The 18,645-nt window shown below is 49.9% G+C and overlaps 2 protein-coding genes across 5 annotated transcripts; both read left to right on the top strand.

Annotated features, from left to right (window-relative positions):
- The first annotated feature begins 2,975 nt into the window (after positions 1–2,975).
- On the top strand, positions 2,976–7,987 carry LOC147528253 (cytochrome P450 2C19-like). Of its 3 annotated transcripts, none has more exons than XM_086616890.1 (9): positions 2,976–3,155; positions 3,500–3,662; positions 4,136–4,285; positions 4,578–4,738; positions 5,131–5,307; positions 5,832–5,973; positions 6,398–6,585; positions 6,959–7,100; positions 7,806–7,987. In XM_086616890.1, exons 1-9 carry the CDS (start codon positions 2,976–2,978, stop codon positions 7,985–7,987), a joined length of 1,485 nt encoding a protein of 494 aa, XP_086473016.1. The 3 variants fall into 3 exon arrangements, with proteins under 3 accessions (XP_086473016.1, XP_086473015.1, XP_086473017.1); XM_086616889.1 differs by having other exon boundaries at positions 4,578–4,750; XM_086616891.1 differs by lacking the exon at positions 5,131–5,307.
- A 5,653-nt stretch (positions 7,988–13,640) lies between these two features.
- LOC147528252 (cytochrome P450 2C19-like) lies at positions 13,641–18,645 on the top strand. Of its 2 annotated transcripts, XM_086616884.1 has the most exons (9): positions 13,641–13,820; positions 14,165–14,327; positions 14,794–14,943; positions 15,236–15,396; positions 15,789–15,965; positions 16,490–16,631; positions 17,056–17,243; positions 17,617–17,758; positions 18,464–18,645. In XM_086616884.1, the coding sequence occupies exons 1-9, from the start codon at positions 13,641–13,643 to the stop codon at positions 18,643–18,645; spliced, it is 1,485 nt and encodes a 494-aa protein (XP_086473010.1). The 2 variants fall into 2 exon arrangements, with proteins under 2 accessions (XP_086473010.1, XP_086473011.1); XM_086616885.1 differs by lacking the exon at positions 15,789–15,965.

Below are 18,645 nucleotides of genomic sequence, written 5' to 3'. Positions count from 1 at the left end.
ACCTCTCAGCATCAACTCTCCAACACATAGACAACACTCCCTTCCTCCTAGCTGTTCTCACACTTGCTCAAACTGTGATCGCTCATGGGCAGGGACCGTCTCCTCTTCTGTACTGATACAGCTCCACGGGTGACACCTGGCCAGCTCTTGGATGGAGCTGGGACAGGCTGCATGCTGTTCACTGGGTAGGCTGTGGAAGAGAGAGAAAGGGAGATCCCAAGGGGAACAACATGGAGAAGTGAAAGAAGATCAACAGAGCATACAGAGAGCAAAGCCACTGATCTATTACTTCTGTTTGTATGCCATTAACAAGGAACTCTGTGCTGAGCTCCCCTAGCTCTGCTGTCGATCCAAGATCTTTTGAGAGCACGTTTTCAGTGAATGCTCATGGAATCAACACATTATCAAATTTCAGTGGAGAAGGTTGCCTTAGCTTCAGAGCCAGCTAGCTGCTGGCAGGAGGGAGGTTTTGCTCACTCTCACCTGGCAATTTACAACAAACAACATGTTTCAGCAGGTCCCATGTCCCAGGACAGGAAATCTCAAGAAGGGTCTGCTACATGATCCAGGGCACAGGCCTCCTCTTTCCTCCAGCCACCTTAAGACCAGGTGATATGCCCAGGACAGAAAAGCTGGGGCAGACACTAAAATCCAAGCAGGTGTCTGAAACTGTTGGCTGCACTGCAGGGCAACGCAGAGCTAAGGAAGGGGCCAGCTCGATTGATCTGGTCGGGGCAGAGAACAGGAAGATTAAATGCTCCTGAAGAGCTTTTCATCCAACAGCTAAGTGGTCCCGTGGCCTCACCTCTCCTGTACTCTGACCTCAGCCTGCTGCCTCCTTCCAGACCATTCTCAGTGCACTCGATTGGATGACTCCCACTCACCATTTTGCTCTTCTCCCCGAGAAATCCCTGCATGCGTTAACAGCAGACCACCCGATGCCAGGGTTAGTGCTCCTTTAAGGATGAGTTCCGCTTCCTGCTAAAAACATGAACTGCGGACCTGCAACGAGGAAGAGATGATGGCACTTCCCTCAGGCTGACTCAGACAACCTGGCTGGGTCCCAGCACACCTGACAGAGCCAGCTCCTTGCCAGGGGCAGGGTCTGGCACTGCCTGGGAAGCTGGGCTTCAGGGCACCAGGGACTCCGCCTCTTCTCTGCCTGCCCAACGGCAAATGAAACTGCTCCTGGTTCCGAGAGCGTGTGTAACAGGTACCACGGATCAGCGTGAGGGGAAGCCTGCTTTTGCCTCCTAAGGCTTGCACCTCATCTGCCAGAGCACGTTTGCTGAAAACACCAAGACAAAGTGGAGGATTCTGCTCTGAGGCACCGTTCGGTGTCTGGAAGTGCCTAGAGCTACATGAACTTCCAAAAACTGCCCTGAAAACATCTGAGCTGATGCAGGAGTTTAGGCCAGCAGATCAGCAACTAGCCCAGCCCTGTTGTCAATTCAGTTTTTCCACCCAAGTATCAAGGATGGGTCTTTAAGAAATGAAATGAGATTAAAAAAAAACAACCAGCAAATTATTGCATCTTTGTAAGAGAGCGAGGATGACTTAGGAACTCATAGGGAAGCTACAGAAACTTTTGCAAGGGATGGAGACCTTCACTGGAACCTCTGAGCAAAGGGAAAACTCATATTAACACACTGCTGCACAGCAAACCCAGCACACTCCAACCAAGCACCCGGTTCACCAAGGCCCCTCGCTAATTCCCACCAAGTCCCACATCCCCTATTGTTTCAACACCTTCTGCTCAGCTGGAGGAGATCTGTCTGCCTGCAAGAGTGTCACAGCTCAGGAGAAACAGAGGGATATGGCCAGACTGAGCAAGCCCAGCACAGCCCTGAGGGTCCTTTCTACCTGCCATTGCCACTCCTGTTAGGACCTCACAGGTACGCAGCCCCTGGAGTATTCTTGGGCAGGAAGCCTCCAGCTCTTTTTGAAGTCCTCCCAAAACACCAGACATGCTCTGCAGCCTCCCAGAGCACATCTGGCCTCTCCAGGGAAGCGGTTCCTCATATCCGCGTCAGATGTCAACAAAACAGTAACTCGTGCATACCAGCTTCCAGCAGTAGGTTGGGTGGGTTTCTTTGGTCATTGCAAGTGCAAGGACTAGTTGCCAGGTTGCACTACCCTATGCCCAGGCTCTCACAAATGCAGATGTGTCTCAATGTGGAAAGCCATTCCCCAGAGACCTTCTGAAGTTGTTGATTTCTCTCTTCTCTACCTGCTTCTCTCACTCTTTCTCTCCTCTAGGACACGTTGAAGAGGTCAGAGTCCCAAGGTCTAGTCTCTTTTTCTTTTGTCTTTATCTTATTTCTCCCAGCAAGTCCTTTCTTGTCTACTGTGAGTCTGGAGACCTTTCTGCGCTTGCTAGATGGATATTTTGTACTTTCCTCTCTTGTGAGGCCAGACAGCACTAGGGAGAGAGACTGAGGCAATTGCTGTGCACTGAGGAGAGCATGTCAATACGTTCTTTGGCACATCACATGCAGCATGAACTCCACTGATAACGTCAGGAAGACTTCAGGAAGAAGCAAGGATGGCTGTACCCCACTGAGAGCTTGTACAATCAATAGTAAATAGCAGAAAATCCAAATGGCACTGAAGGATTTGGAAGATGCTCTTGTGACAGTGAATTTCTGGGAGCGCCTCAGTAGAAGAGTGTGACCCTAGTGTGATCTCTTTAACAATCAACTTTAAGTAAAACAAAAGCAGTTTTATGAGCACATTATAAATTTCTTAAACTCTGTTGGCCTCTGCAGTTGTTTGAGATAAGGCATGTCTTCAATGAGCAATTAATACAGTTTCATAACACAGGGCAGTCTAACAAATGATTGACTAGGAACATTGACTAACTCAGCCCCGTGATCCAAAACCTGCTGTTGAGCTAACATAGCTAACATAGACCTTCACTATATAAACTCGGGCTCTGGCAGACAGACTCACTCCCTCCTGAGCCGCAGAAGCAAATGGAGCTCCTGGGAGCTGCCACTGTTGTCCTCCTGGTTTGCATTGCTTGCCTGTTCTCCTTCGCAGCATGGAGAGGGAGGTCTGGAAAGGGGAAGATGCCTCCAGGACCAGCTCCCCTTCCAATTCTGGGTAACATGCTGCAGGTGAAACCAAAGAACTTGGCCAAAACCCTCCAGAAGGTAAGGCCACTTTTTCTTCTCTCTTGCTTTCTTCTGTGGGTGAAAAATGTGTGGGACCTGTGCATGGGGACCTCCTGTGGCCATGGCTTGATAAGTGGCAGTCCCAGAGGAGCAGAAAAGCCATGGGGATCTCAGCTGTTCCCTACCACTGCCGTTGCCATTGTCGTTCAGGGTCTGATAGATGGGAACCCTCTCCACACCCACATTTATCATAAGAGGACCAAATCTTGATGTTGTGGGTCTCTGAGGCTGCACTGCCTGCAGTGGGATGCAGCAGCAAAGCTGCTTTCCAACTCCTCCTCCCTTTCGGCTCCACAGCCATGTTCTCTCTTGCATTTTGACAGCTCAGTGAAGAGTATGGATCAGTGTTCACAGTGCACCTGGGCACTGATCCAGTGGTAGTGCTGCATGGACATGATGTGGTGAAAGAAGCCTTGGTTGATCGCGCGGATGAGTTTGCTGCCAGAGGACACATGCCCATAGGAGACAGGGCTAACAATGGATTAGGTACATTTGCTGACCGAGCTCCTTCTGAGGAGAAGGGAAGGGCGGGGGGTGCGTTTGGCAGATTAGTGCTGGAGTGTACTGTGCATGAGGGAAGACTGCGTGGAGTGGGTGGGCCCCATTGCGAGTAATGGCTGGCTTCCACCACCCAAAGAGGGTAGCAGAGAAATGGAGCTGGATTGATCTCAGCAATGGGCAGGGCAAGGGCAAGCAACTGTCACCAGCTGCAGCGAGGGAAATAGCTGCAATATGAGTGAAGAATTGTTCACAAGGAGGTTGGGTATGTGGTGGAGAAGGCTAAAAGTAGGTGGTTGGACTATAGGACCTCCAGAGATTGCCTCCTCCAAACCACAGCACTCTATGACAGTACCAGGTCAACAGTCTGCCAGGGACAAGATTCATTGTCACCGTGAGCCTCTTCATCTCACACTCAGCACGTCCATGTCAGGTCTTCCCTCTTCCTCCTACCTCTGCAGGGATTATTTTTAGCAACAACAAGGAGTGGTTAGAAGTCCGGCGGTTTGCTCTCAGCACTCTGCGCAACTTTGGAATGGGGAAGAGGAGCATTGAAGAGAGGATCCAGGAGGAAACTGACTACTTGCTGGAAGAGATCAACAAAACAAAGGGTATGGTCCATTAATATAACTTATGTTTGCAAAAAAAAGACAGTCCATCCATGTCTTTAGCACAGAATCAAAGTTCCCATGTGTTTGTTCCATGCACCAGCTACCCCTCATTACAAAGTAGTAAATAATTCCATGATCACCAACTGTTCGTTTTGGAGGACCCTTCTGTGCCGCTCAGAGACCATGATATGATACTTCCCTTAACGACCAGAGCTCAGGTTACCCACAGTAGCTATAAGTAGCCATAGTTTTGGGACTTTTTTAATGGTTTGTAACTTTTCTGAAATCACAGGAACACCTTTTGACCCAACCTTCATGCTGAGCTGTGCTGTCTCCAATGTCGTATGCTCCATCGTCTTTGGAAAACGGTATGACTATAAAGACAAGAATTTCCTGGCCCTGATGAATAACATGAACAACATCTTTGAGATGACGAACTCCAACTGGGGACAGGTACATCCAGTAGCTGTTTCACAGTGCCAGCATTCTCCCAGGGGAGTAGGAGGCCTCCCTCCCAATGAAGTCCAATTTCAGTCTTCTAACTAGGACCCCATCAATGCTCTGCTGCACAGCAATTCATTGGAGAGCAAGAAGCACCCTCATCAATGGAGCTGGCTTTGCCAGCTAAGTGCAGTTCCCCCTAACCCTGAACACCCTTCTCCATTCTCCATCTCTAAGGTTCCTACTTCTACTAAGCAAGACCCTACTGTCCTGTCAGACTGTCCAGCCTCATAACCCTTCTGCTTGGCTCAGTTGAGAGGCGTGTGGCCTTCCTAGGCTTTCTGCTAATGACAAAGAAAGGGGCAATGGTCATGCTAGGGACCTTCCTGTTTCCTTCCTTCCAGCTCTACCAGATGTTCCCAAATATCCTGGTTTACTTCCCTGGCCCACACAACAGAATATTCAAGGAATTTGATGCTCTAAAAGCCTTTGTGGCAGAGGAGGTGAAGGTGCACCAACGCTACCTAGATCCCAGCTCCCCTCAGGATTTCATCGACTGCTTCCTCAGGAAAATGCAGGAGGTAAGGAGAAGGCATACAGCCCCAGCTCATCCCCAAACACGCCTACGCTGAGCCCCTTTCCTCTCCTAAGTAACACAGACAGTGGGATGACCCCTTCCCAGGCAGCTGGGCTGTGCAGTGGGAAGACACCAACAAGACCTCAGATATTGCCCGCGCTAGAGCTCAGAGCTCTGGCTCTGCACACTCACCAGCCACCACCTGCAGCTGCTTGGACAGCAAGACCTTTGTCTGCTCTCACTGAAACACAGGGACATCTGCCATCTGGTCTTGCAGTCCTTTCACTGTAAAGCAGCTGGCACAGCAAGGGCTAACAGGCAGCTACGTACCGTTTGGTGCACAGCTTGAAAGAAGGTTGGTCTGGGGTTGAGCTGACTGCACAAAGTCAGCATTACAATGTCCCAGATGGCTGCTGCCCCTTAGCAGAGAAATGCAATAGCTCTAAGTGAAAAGGAAGGTCTGGCACGACACAAGAAAGGGCCACTTTTCTCAGCTCAGCCAGAGAAACAGACCAGCCTTTTCCCTAGGAGAAAGAAGATCCCAACTCCAGTTTCCACATGAAGAACCTGATAACCAGCACCTTCGACTTGTTCATTGCCGGAACTGAGACAACTAGCACCACCATAAGATATGGGCTTCTGCTGCTTCTCAAACACCCAAAGATACAAGGTACCAGTCTGCGACCTCCTCCTCTCTAGCTGTCCCCCTGGGCAAGGTGCGTGTTTAACACCACATCCTTCTCCCAACTTTTCTTCTCTCTCTCATACTTTACCCAAGTAGGCAAAGTCCTTGCACTGTCCTTTCCCAGGGTGGCCATTAGAGATCCTTCAGCTTCACTGGCATCATGATCAGCTGCACCCCCCTCACAGTCAGGGACTTGACTGCGTCCTCATCTTTATCTCCCAGTACTCCTATCTAACCAAGTCACTAGGAGGACATTCTTTGCACGGGCCGCAGTGGAGCTGTGCTCTCGTCAACACCAAAACCAACATCAATGCTCCTGTGATCTATGGTTTCTGGACAGCTGTGGGAAACCTGTTTAGGTAGGTTTGGGTTTATTAACCCATTTTACTGTTTGTACCTCTCATGACAGAGAAAGTTCAAGAAGAGATCGACCGAGTAGTAGGACGATCGCGAAGACCTTGTGTGGCTGATCGCACCCAGATGCCCTACACAGATGCAGTGGTCCATGAAATCCAGCGCTTCATCTCCCTCGCCCCCCTGAGTCTCCCTCATGCTGTTACCAAAGACACTTGCTTCAGAGAGTATGTCATTCCCAAGGTTAGTGGGCAAGCTCTCTTCCCTCAAGTTCAACAACAAGGTGGCAGCACGTTTGCTCTTAGGCTGTCACTCACATGCTACAAGCTAGAAATGCTGTGGCCTGACCTCGTCACACAGCCCTTCATGAGGGTTTTACCCTCAGTCTCCTGTAGCTCACTTGCAATCCCTTGTTGCCACTCCATGGGCCAAGACTGGAGTAGTAGTCTCCCTAAAGCTGCCTCCTCAGATCAAGCGTCGCCAAAGGGAAACCAAAGGCACTGGTAGGGCTGTGCTGGGAAGTTCTGTCTTAACTTGTCAGGCAATCGTATTAAGTGACCTAACTTGCCTCCCTTTCATGTTCCGCTGTTCTGCTGTTCTCCTTGTGTTACCTCAGGGCACCACAATCTATCCCATCCTCACTTCTGTCCTCCATGACAGTAAGGAGTTTCCAAACCCAAATGAGTTCAACCCCGGACATTTCTTGAACGAGAACGGCACCTTTAGGAAGAGTGAGTTCTTCATGCCCTTCTCAGCAGGTAAAGCACAGATTTCCTCTCTCTTCCTCTTTCTGTCGACGAACTCCTCCTCTGGGGACTACCCTACCTTTCCCTATAAACACACACTCTTTCTTCCCAGCACGGCCCAACTTGTACTTCCTTGGGCCTCACTGCTCTCTGGATAACTCCTCCCTGCTTCTCGCTTCCCCAGCTGCATCTCCCATCTTGTTTGGGTCTGGTGGCTTCTCAAACCTCCTACGAGGACTTGCCAGTGTAATGACACAAATGGGACCCATTGACACTTTCTAAATACCTGTCACCTTCCTACACAACCACCGAAGTCAGCCTTAACCAACCTGCCTTTCTGCGCTATCTCCACTTTTCCCCAGCACCTCTCAAGTACCTCTCAGGCTACATGCAACCACTCGCCTACCAACAGCCCCAATCCTCTGACTTCTCAACCTTGCTTTACATCACCTTGCTCTCTCTCGTCTTGCCTCCTATGATGCCACTTCCATGTGTAAGATTTCTCCTGCTCGTGTTCTTCCTTCACACACCCAACAAAACCACCTAGGGTCTTTCTCCAACAAACTCTTCTCTTGCAAATGTCCTTGGTAATCCTGACAGTCATCTCACAGCTGAGGCTGTACCTGGTAAATAAAGATGCACAACACATCTGCTTACTGCAAACTCTGGTCTGCTCGGCAACACCTGTTAAACGCTCTTTGCTGTTTTCACTTCCAGGGAAGCGAATATGCCCTGGAGAGGGCCTGGCACGCATGGAAATATTCTTATTCATCACCACCATCTTGCAGAATTTTAACTTGAAGCCTGTCATTGATCCCCAGGAACTCAGCATAACCCCGACACTGAGTGGGACAAACAACATACCTCCTGCCTACCAGCTCCGTGCTTTGCCCCGCTGAAACGCACAAAACCTCTCTCTAAGGTGTCCTGAGCCTGGCTACTCCTTTACACCTCCCTTGCTAAATCCAACAGCTGGAGCATTGGCCTGCCTTCCCCAGGCCTCTGAGAAGGCAAACCCAACACAGGTGCGGGCAGAAAGTAGACACCTTCAAAGCCTCCTAGAGCTGTTCCAACACATCACAGGGGGGCCCCATAGCAGCATGTTTTGTAGAGGGATAGCGCTGCATGTGTGTATGTTACTGACCCAATAAAGAGAAATCTATGAGGATTTGAGCCGTTATTTTCTTTGGGTTGGAGCAGTGCCCACACCTGCCACTCCACTATAGAGTTCGTCTGCTGCACCTGTGGCCAGTGTCCTGTGAGAAGGGCTGTCTGTCCTGGGGCAAGGGTTCTGTCTGCTTCAGCCACTGGACCCACTGCTGCTGCCTGCAAGGAGGCCCTGGCCGGTCACAGCACAACACAGGCTGTGAAGGCTCATGGTGTGGGAGGGGAAGGGGTTCTTGTGGCCTGGGAGCTATCAGCAGATCTATCTGCAGTTCTTGGGGCTGCCAATCCTGCTGCCCACAGCCAGACCAAGGACAGCTGCAGCATCCTTCCTGGAGGAGAGCACTGCTCCAGCTGCCTTCATCCCCTCAGTGGGATCTCTGGCTGCTCCTGGGGGCTCCTCTCATTTCTTGGGCACTCTACAGCCCAGCCTTTCCACAAGCTGGGAGCACCTTCCCTATGATTCTTTTCTGTCCTCCTCCCACCATTTCCTCCAAGGTTTCTGCTCTCCCCGAGGCATTTGCCAGCAAAACCTTGCACGTTATTGTGGCCACTTGGCACCCCTAAATGAATCAAGATGGGGTTGCTGAAGAGATTGTTACTCTGGATGGTGTCTCCTGCCCGAATCACGCACCCACCTCACCTCCCAGCTAAAATGCCAAGGCACAGAGTCAGAAAAGAGCGACTGAGAGGCCGTTGCAGCTAAGAAACAGCTGAGAACTAAGGGAAATTGCCATCACAGGAGCTAAGTGTTGCAGCTGCAGTTGTGTTCTCCTTCCAGTTTTCTTGGGAACATCACCTCATCTCGCTCATGGCCTCATCTCCTTCTGCCCAATGAAGAGTGCTTCCCTGTCTTTGCAGGCTGTTGCCAGGCGCTCAGGCATCTGAGTGATAGGGACTCCAACCAATTCTCTGGCTGCTCTTTTCTACCATGAGTATCACCGCAAGGATTTAGATATTCTTTATTAAAATGAATTAATTTAAATTTAGGAGGACAGCAAAACCATCTCTCCCATAGAGCTTGGGCACTCCAAGGGAATCTCATTTCTCTTCCGCATCTCATAGGCATCATTGCAAACAAGTTCTTTCCCATGCAAAACCTCTTTGTCTTGTCCTCTGTAGAATTTCATGTCTGCACAAAGAGAAAACTCTCTTGTTCATAAATAGCAACCGTGTCACCCCTGGTGCCCAGGAAAAGGACTGTGTCTGTTATTTCTGGTCCCAGCCACTATTTGGTGCTATTCTTTCAGCGATCGGGTGGATGGCTTCCATATCCGGATTCCATCACACATGGCTCTCTTCTGGGCTTCTCCATCCTCATGGGCTTTGGTTGTGTTTAGATGTCTGATATGTCTGAAGGTTGCCTTAGCTTCAGAGCCAGTTAGCTGCTGGCAGGAGGGAGGTTTTGCTCCCAGCCACTCTCACCTGGCAATTGACAACAGACAGCGCACGTTTCAGCACGTCCCATCTTCCAGGACAGGAAATCTCAAGAAGGGTCTGCTGCATGATCCAGGGCACAGGCCTCCTCTTTCCTCCAGCCACCTTAAGACCAGGTGATATGCCCAGGACAGAAAAGCTGGGGCAGACACTAAAATCCAAGCAGGTGTCTGAAACTGTTGGCTGCACTGCAGGGCAACGCAGAGCTAAGGAAGGGGCCAGCTCGATTGATCTGGTCGGGGCAGAGAACAGGAGGATTAAATGCTCCTGGGGAGCTTTTCATCCAACAGCTAAGCGCTCCCGTGGCCTCACCTCTCCTATACTCTGACCTCAGCCTGCTGCCTCCATCCAAACAAGTCTCAGTGGACTCGACCGGACGACTCCCACTCACCATTTTGCTCTTCTCCCCGAGAAATCCCTGCATGCGTTAACAGCAGACCACCCGATGCCAGGGTTAGTGCTCCTTTAAGGATGAGTTCCTCTTCCTGCTAAAAACACGAACTGCGGACCTGCAACGAGGAAGAGACGATGGCACTTCCCTCAGGCTGACTCAGACAACCTGGCTGGGTCCCAGCACACCTGACAGAGCCAGCTCCTTGCCAGGGGCAGGGTCTGGCACTGCCTGGGAAGCTGGGCTTCAGGGCACCAGGGACTCCGCCTCTTCTCTGCCGGCCCAACGGCAAATGAAACCGCTCCTGGTTCCGAGAGCGTGTGTAACAGGTACCACGGATCAGCGTGAGGGGAAGCCTGCTTTTGCCTCCTAAGGCTTGCACCTCATCTGCCAGAGCACGTTTGCTGGAAACATCAGCACAAAGTGGAGGATTCTGCCCTGAGGCACCGTTCTGTGTCTGGAGAGCACTTTGCCACTGGGCACTTGTGTTTTTAAAAGAGGAAGACGATGGATGTTTCCTTCAGGATCTCACACGTGGTGACTGATGGTCCTTGGGCGCTTTCTAGAAAATTAAGTCCTGTTTCTAGAAATAAGCAGAGAAAACGAGGACCAGCCATGTCACACAGCACTGCTGGCAGACAATCAGTCTGGAAAGAGACATTAAGAGAACATGGTAGTTGAATAGCAAGGAAGATACAAGCCTGCAAAAGATCTTTACACACACAAGAGACGGATCGCACACACAGTAGGAACCTGTCTCACTGCAGTTGCAAATGTCTGCGTGTTTCTCTGAAACTTGCGACTTGGAAACATGTTCCACCTTCTATTTTCCCTCCTGTTTCCCACTGCCTTCACTTGGGCTGCATCATTTCTACTGTTTCAACATCACTTTGGGCTGTGACTCTCTGTGTGACTGAAGGCTTCTGGCCCTCATTTTGGAAATGATGTCCACCTGATGACTTGACTGTCAGCCTCCAGGCTCATCCCAGGATTACAGTGTGGCACGATACTCTGGTGCAGGAGGCTACATGCGGATGCTTATTGCTTTCTTCATCTCCATTGCTGCTTTGCCTTTGGGAACAGCTGGTGGCAATTCACTCACCATGAAGGCTTGAGTGGCTGTGACACACACCACCACAAACATTGTGGCTGGGGAACATGCATGAACTGGGTGTGTGTTGGGGAAAGAACACAGACATGATCCTTAGCAAGCAGAGCAGACATCAAGCAGAGGACAGAAGAGGGAAAAAAAGCATTTTAGGTGCTGCCTAGCTACTGAACATTTTGCAGCTGCAGTGATAGAGTGGACCACAACTTTTCCATAAGGAACGTGTGCCTCATGCTCATCCTGCTGTCCTTTGCACAGCAGTGTCATCTCCCAGGGTCTTTAAGACCTGCTGCTGAAGGTCATACCCAGCAGTGTAGTAAATGAACCTCCTCTTTTGAAGTCTCCTTATGGAGTAATTCCCAGTTCCCTAATGTCTACTGCTGCAGATCTGCATCTCAGCCCACTAAGCATGAGTGCAGATCATGAAACACAATGATGCAGCCCTTTAGCTGACTAACTTGTTCCTCTGCCCCACTTCCTAAATACCCTCCTGATTGCAAAAACCAAGAGAAAGCTAAAGGATCAAGGGAAAGTCACTTCCTGCAGAGAGTAAATCCCACCCAATATTAGCAGTAGACACAAACAACAGTTGGCAGAAAAAGGAATGTGAGAGAGACTGACCTGAAAATATTCCTAGTTCTAGGGATTTTGCACAAAGTATGTCGCTAATTGTGAGGCAGAGCTGAGAGGTGAGCCTTTTTTCCCAGGAATGAGGGAACTTTACAGGGAAGGTGGTAAGGTCATGAACTCGCAGCAGAGATACCTCATGTGGCAATGCAAACTCCCATGAACTCCACTTTCACCAATTGGAAGCTCCTAGAGCTACATGAACTTTCATGAACTGCCCTGAAAACATCTGAGCTGATGCAGGAGTTTAGGCCAGCAGATCAGCAACTAGCCCAAACTTGTTTTCAATTCAGTTTTTCCACCCACGTATCAAGGACAGGTCTTTAAGAAGTGAAAGTAAATTAAAAAAGAACAACCAGCAAATAATTGCACCTTTGTGAGAGATCAAGGATGACTTAGGAATTCATAGGGAAGCTACAGAAACTTTTGCAAGGGATGGAGACCTTCACTGGAACCTCTGAGCAAAGGGAAAACTCACATTAACACACTGCTGCACAGCAAACCCAGCACACTCCAACCAAGCACCCGGTACATCCAGGCCCCTCGCTAACTCCCACCAAGTCCCACATCCCCTATTGTTTCAACACCTTCTGCTCAACTGGAGGAGATTTGTCTGCCTGCAAGGGTGTCACAGCTCAGGAGAAACAGAAGGATATGGCCAGACTGAGCAAGCCCAGCACAGGCAGTGCCACAGCCCCGAGGGTCCTTTCTACCTGCCATTGCCACTCCTGTTAGGACCTCACAAGTACGCAGCCCCTGGAGTATTCTTGGGCAGGAAGCCTCTAGCTCTTTTTGAAGTCCTCCCAAAACACCAGACATGCTCTGCAGCCTCCCAGAGCACATCTGGCCTCTCCAGGGAAGCGGTTCCTCATATCCGCGTCAGATGTCAACAAAACAGTAACTCGTGCATACCAGCTTCCAGCAGTAGGTTGGGTGGGTTTCTTTGGTCATTGCAAGTGCAAGGACTAGTTGCCAGGTTGCACTACCCTATACCCAGGCTCTCACAAATGCAGATGTGTCTCAATGTGGAAAGCCATTCCCCAGAGACCTTCTGAAGTTGTTGATTTCTCTCTTCTCTACCTGCTTCTCTTACTCTTTCTCTCCTCTAGGACACGTTGAAGAGGTCAGAGTCCCAAGGTCTAGTCTCTTTTTCTTTTGTCTTTATCTTATTTCTCCCAGCAAGTCCTTTCTTGTCCACTGTGAGTCTGGAGACCTTTCTGCGCTTGCTAGATGGATATTTTGTACTTTCCTCTCTTGTGAGGCCAGACAGCACTAGGGAGAGAGACTGAGGCAATTGCTGTGCACTGAGGAGAGCATGTCAATACGTTCTTTGGCACATCACATGCAGCATGAACTCCACTGATAACGTCAGGAAGACTTCAGGAAGAAGCAAGGATGGCTGTACCCCACTGAGAGCTTGTACAATCAATAGTAAATAGCAGAAAATCCAAATGGCACTGAAGGACTTGGAAGATGCTCTTGTGACAGTGAATTTCTGGGAGCGCCTCAGTAGAAGAGTGTGACCCTAGTGTGATCTCTTTAACAATCAACTTTAAGTAAAACAAAAGCAGTTTTATGAGCACATTATAAATTTCTTAAACTCTGTTGGCCTCTGCAGTTGTTTGAGATAAGGCGTGTCTTCAATTAGCAATTAATACAGTTTCATAACACAGGGCAGTCTAACAAATGATTGACTAGGAACATTGACTAACTCAGCCCCGTGATCCAAAACCCGCTGTTGAGCTAACATAGCTAACATAGACCTTCACTATATAAACTCGGGCTCTGGCAGACAGACTCACTCCCTCCTGAGCCGCAGAAGCAAATGGAGCTCCTGGGAACTGCCACTGTTGTCCTCCTGGTTTGCATTGCTTGCTTGTTCTCCTTCGCAGCATGGAGAGGGAGGTCTGGAAAGGGGAAGATGCCTCCAGGACCAGCTCCCCTTCCAATTCTGGGTAACGTGCTGCAGGTGAAACCAAAGAACTTGGCCAAAACCCTCCAGAAGGTAAGGCCACTTTTTCTTCTCTCTTGCTTTCTTCTGTGGGTGAAAAATGTGTGGGACCTGTGCATGGGGACCTCCTGTGGCCATGGCTTGATAAGTGGCAGTCCCAGAGGAGCAGAAAAGCCATGGGGATCTCAGCTGTTCCCTACCACTGCCGTTGCCATTGTCGTTCAGGGTCTGATAGATGGGAACCCTCTCCACACCCACATTTATCATAAGAGGACCAAATCTTGATGTTGTGGGTCTCTGAGGCTGCACTGCCTGCAGTGGGATGCAGCAGCAAAGCTGCTTTCCAACTCCTCCTCCCTTTCGGCTCCACAGCCATGTTCTCTCTTGCATTTTGACAGCTCAGTGAAGAGTATGGATCAGTGTTCACAGTGCACCTGGGCACTGATCCAGTGGTAGTGCTGCATGGACACGATGTGGTGAAAGAAGCCTTGGTTGATCGCGCGGACGAGTTTGCTGCCAGAGGACACATGCCCATAGGAGACAGGGCTAACAATGGATTAGGTACGTTTGCTGACCGAGCTCCTTCTGAGGAGAAGGGAAGGGCGGGGGGTGCGTTTGGCAGATTAGGGCTGGAGTGTACTGTGCATGAGGGAAGACTGCGTGGAGTGGGTGGGCCCCATTGCGAGTAATGGCTGGCTTCCACCACCCAAAGAGGGTAGCAGAGAAACGAAGCCGGATTGATCTCAGCAATGGGCAGGGCAAGGGCAAGCAACTGTCACCAGCTGCAGCGAGGGAAATAGCTGCAATATGAGTGAAGAATTGTTCACAAGGAGGTTGGGCAGAGAAGGCCAAAAGCAGGCGGTCGGACTACAGGACCTCCAGAGATTGCCTCCTCCAAACCACAGCACTCTATGACAGTACCATGTCAACGGTCTCCCAGGGACAAGATTCATTGTCACCATGAGCCTCTTCATCTCACACTCAGCACGCTCAAGTCAGGTCTTCCCTCTTCCTCCTACCTCTGCAGGGATTATTTTTAGCAACAACAAGGAGTGGTTAGAAGTCCGGCGGTTTGCTCTCAGCACTCTGCGCAACTTTGGAATGGGGAAGAGGAGCATTGAAGAGAGGATCCAGGAGGAAACTGACTACTTGCTGGAAGAGATCAACAAAACAAAGGGTATGGTCCATTAATATAACTTATGTTTGCAAAAAAAAGACAGTCCATCCATGTCTTTAGCACAGAATCAAAGTTCCCATGTGTTTGTTCCATGCACCAGCTACCCCTCATTACAAAGTAGTAAATAATTCCATGATCACCAACTGTTCGTTTTGGAGGACCCTTCTGTGCCGCTCAGAGACCATGATATGATACTTCCCTTAACGACCAGAGCTCAGGTTACCCACAGTAGCTATAAGTAGCCATAGTTTTGGGACTTTTTTAATGGTTTGTAACTTTTCTGAAATCACAGGAACACCTTTTGACCCAACCTTCATGCTGAGCTGTGCTGTCTCCAATGTCGTATGCTCCATCGTCTTTGGAAAACGGTATGACTATAAAGACAAGAATTTCCTGGCCCTGATGAATAACATGAACAACATCTTTGAGATGACGAACTCCAACTGGGGACAGGTACATCCAGTAGCTGTTTCACAGTGCCAGCATTCTCCCAGGGGAGTAGGAGGCCTCCCTCCCAATGAAGTCCAATTTCAGTCTTCTAACTAGGACCCCATCAATGCTCTGCTGCACAGCAATTCATTGGAGAGCAAGAAGCACCCTCATCAATGGAGCTGGCTTTGCCAGCTAAGTGCAGTTCCCCCTAACCCTGAACACCCTTCTCCATTCTCCATCTCTAAGGTTCCTACTTCTACTAAGCAAGACCCTACTGTCCTGTCAGACTGTCCAGCCTCATAACCCTTCTGCTTGGCTCAGTTGAGAGGCGTGTGGCCTTCCTAGGCTTTCTGCTAATGACAAAGAAAGGGGCAATGGTCATGCTAGGGACCTTCCTGTTTCCTTCCTTCCAGCTCTACCAGATGTTCCCAAATATCCTGGTTTACTTCCCTGGCCCACACAACAGAATATTCAAGGAATTTGATGCTCTAAAAGCCTTTGTGGAAGAGGAGGTGAAGGTGCACCAACGTTACCTAGATCCCAGCTCCCCTCAGGATTTCATCGACTGCTTCCTCAGGAAAATGCAGGAGGTAAGGAGAAGGCATACAGCCCCAGCTCATCCCCAAACACGCCTACGCTGAGCCCCTTTCCTCTCCTAAGTAACACAGACAGTGGGATGACCCCTTCCCAGGCAGCTGGGCTGTGCAGTGGGAAGACACCAACAAGACCTCAGATATTGCCCGCGCTAGAGCTCAGAGCTCTGGCTCTGCACACTCACCAGCCACCACCTGCAGCTGCTTGGACAGCAAGACCTTTGTCTGCTCTCACTGAAACACAGGGACATCTGCCATCTGGTCTTGCAGTCCTTTCACTGTAAAGCAGCTGGCACAGCAAGGGCTAACAGGCAGCTACGTACCGTTTGGTGCACAGCTTGAAAGAAGGTTGGTCTGGGGTTGAGCTGACTGCACAAAGTCAGCATTACAATGTCCCAGATGGCTGCTGCCCCTTAGCAGAGAAATGCAATAGCTCTAAGTGAAAAGGAAGGTCTGGCATGACACAAGAAAGGGCCACTTTTCTCAGCTCAGCCAGAGAAACAGACCAGCCTTTTCCCTAGGAGAAAGAAGATCCCAACTCCAGTTTCCACATGAAGAACCTGATAACCAGCACCTTCGACTTGTTCACTGCCGGAACTGAGACAACTAGCACCACCATAAGATATGGGCTTCTGCTGCTTCTCAAACACCCAAAGATACAAGGTACCAGTCTGCGACCTCCTCCTCTCTAGCTGTCCCCCTGGGCAAGGTGCGTGTTTAACACCACATCCTTCTCCCAACTTTTCTTCTCTCTCTCATACTTTACCCAAGTAGGCAAAGTCCTTGCACTGTCCTTTCCCAGGGTGGCCATTAGAGATCCTTCAGCTTCACTGGCATCATGATCAGCTGCACCCCCCTCACCGTCAGGGACTTGACTGCGTCCTCATCTTTATCTCCCAGTACTCCTATCTAACCAAGTCACTAGGAGGACATTCTTTGCACGGGCCGCAGTGGAGCTGTGCTCTCGTCAACACCAAAACCAACATCAATGCTCCTGTGATCTATGGTTTCTGGACAGCTGTGGGAAACCTGTTTAGGTAGGTTTGGGTTTATTAACCCATTTTACTGTTTGTACCTCTCATGACAGAGAAAGTTCAAGAAGAGATCGACCGAGTAGTAGGACGATCGCGAAGACCTTGTGTGGCTGATCGCACCCAGATGCCCTACACAGATGCAGTGGTCCATGAAATCCAGCGCTTCATCTCCCTCGCCCCCCTGAGTCTCCCTCACGCTGTCACCAAAGACACTTGCTTCAGAGAGTATGTCATTCCCAAGGTTAGTGGGCAAGCTCTCTTCCCTCAAGTTCAACAACAAGGTGGCAGCACGTTTGCTCTTAGGCTGTCACTCACATGCTACAAGCTAGAAATGCTGTGGCCTGACCTCGTCACACAGCCCTTCATGAGGGTTTTACCCTCAGTCTCCTGTAGCTCACTTGCAATCCCTTGTTGCCACTCCATGGGCCAAGACTGGAGTAGTAGTCTCCCTAAAGCTGCCTCCTCAGATCAAGCGTCGCCAAAGGGAAACCAAAGGCACTGGTAGGGCTGTGCTGGGAAGTTCTGTCTTAACTTGTCAGGCAATCGTATTAAGTGACCTAACTTGCCTCCCTTTCATGTTCCGCTGTTCTGCTGTTCTCCTTGTGTTACCTCAGGGCACCACAATCTATCCCATCCTCACTTCTGTCCTCCATGACAGTAAGGAGTTTCCAAACCCAAATGAGTTCAACCCCGGACATTTCTTGAACGAGAACGGCACCTTTAGGAAGAGTGAGTTCTTCATGCCCTTCTCAGCAGGTAAAGCACAGATTTCCTCTCTCTTCCTCTTTCTGTCGACGAACTCCTCCTCTGGGGACTACCCTACCTTTCCCTATAAACACACACTCTTTCTTCCCAGCACGGCCCAACTTGTACTTCCTTGGGCCTCACTGCTCTCTGGATAACTCCTCCCTGCTTCTCGCTTCCCCAGCTGCATCTCCCATCTTGTTTGGGTCTGGTGGCTTCTCAAACCTCCTACGAGGACTTGCCAGTGTAATGACACAAATGGGACCCATTGACACTTTCTAAATACCTGTCACCTTCCTACACAACCACCGAAGTCAGCCTTAACCAACCTGCCTTTCTGCGCTATCTCCACTTTTCCCCAGCACCTCTCAAGTACCTCTCAGGCTACATGCAACCACTCGCCTACCAACAGCCCCAATCCTCTGACTTCTCAACCTTGCTTTACATCACCTTGCTCTCTCTCGTCTTGCCTCCTATGATGCCCCTTCCATGTGTAAGATTTCTCCTGCTCGTGTTCTTCCTTCACACACCCAACAAAACCACCTAGGGTCTTTCTCCAACAAACTCTTCTCTTGCAAATGTCCTTAGTAATCCTGACAGTCATCTCACAGCTGAGGCTGTACCTGGTAAATAAAGATGCACAACACATCTGCTTACTGCAAACTCTGGTCTGCTCGGCAACACCTGTTAAACGCTCTTTGCTGTTTTCACTTCCAGGGAAGCGAATATGCCCTGGAGAGGGCCTGGCACGCATGGAAATATTCTTATTCATCACCACCATCTTGCAGAATTTTAACTTGAAGCCTGTCATTGATCCCCAGGAACTCAGCATAACCCCGACACTGAGTGGGACAAACAACATACCTCCTGCCTACCAGCTCCGTGCTTTGCCCCGCTGA

This window comes from Tauraco erythrolophus, chromosome 9, assembly GCF_009769465.1.
Source record: "Tauraco erythrolophus isolate bTauEry1 chromosome 9, bTauEry1.pri, whole genome shotgun sequence".
In the NCBI taxonomy this organism is placed as follows: domain Eukaryota; kingdom Metazoa; phylum Chordata; class Aves; order Musophagiformes; family Musophagidae; genus Tauraco; species Tauraco erythrolophus.
The sequence above is the reverse complement of the archived record's forward strand: the minus strand, read 5'-3'. Positions and strand labels throughout refer to the sequence as shown.

Bases quoted from the DNA above. Each gene is read 5' to 3' on its own strand.
- LOC147528253 (XM_086616889.1), top strand. From the start codon at position 2,976: ATGGAGCTCCTGGGAGCTGCCACTGTTGTCCTCCTGGTTTGCATTGCT. The intron at 4,286-4,577 runs GTATGGTCCATT...CTGAAATCACAG, and splicing joins AGAGATCAACAAAACAAAGG to GAACACCTTTTGACCCAACC. The intron at 5,308-5,831 runs GTAAGGAGAAGG...CCTTTTCCCTAG, and splicing joins TCCTCAGGAAAATGCAGGAG to GAGAAAGAAGATCCCAACTC.
- LOC147528252 (XM_086616884.1), top strand. From the start codon at position 13,641: ATGGAGCTCCTGGGAACTGCCACTGTTGTCCTCCTGGTTTGCATTGCT. The intron at 15,397-15,788 runs GTACATCCAGTA...CCTTCCTTCCAG, and splicing joins CGAACTCCAACTGGGGACAG to CTCTACCAGATGTTCCCAAA. The intron at 17,244-17,616 runs GTTAGTGGGCAA...GTGTTACCTCAG, and splicing joins GAGAGTATGTCATTCCCAAG to GGCACCACAATCTATCCCAT.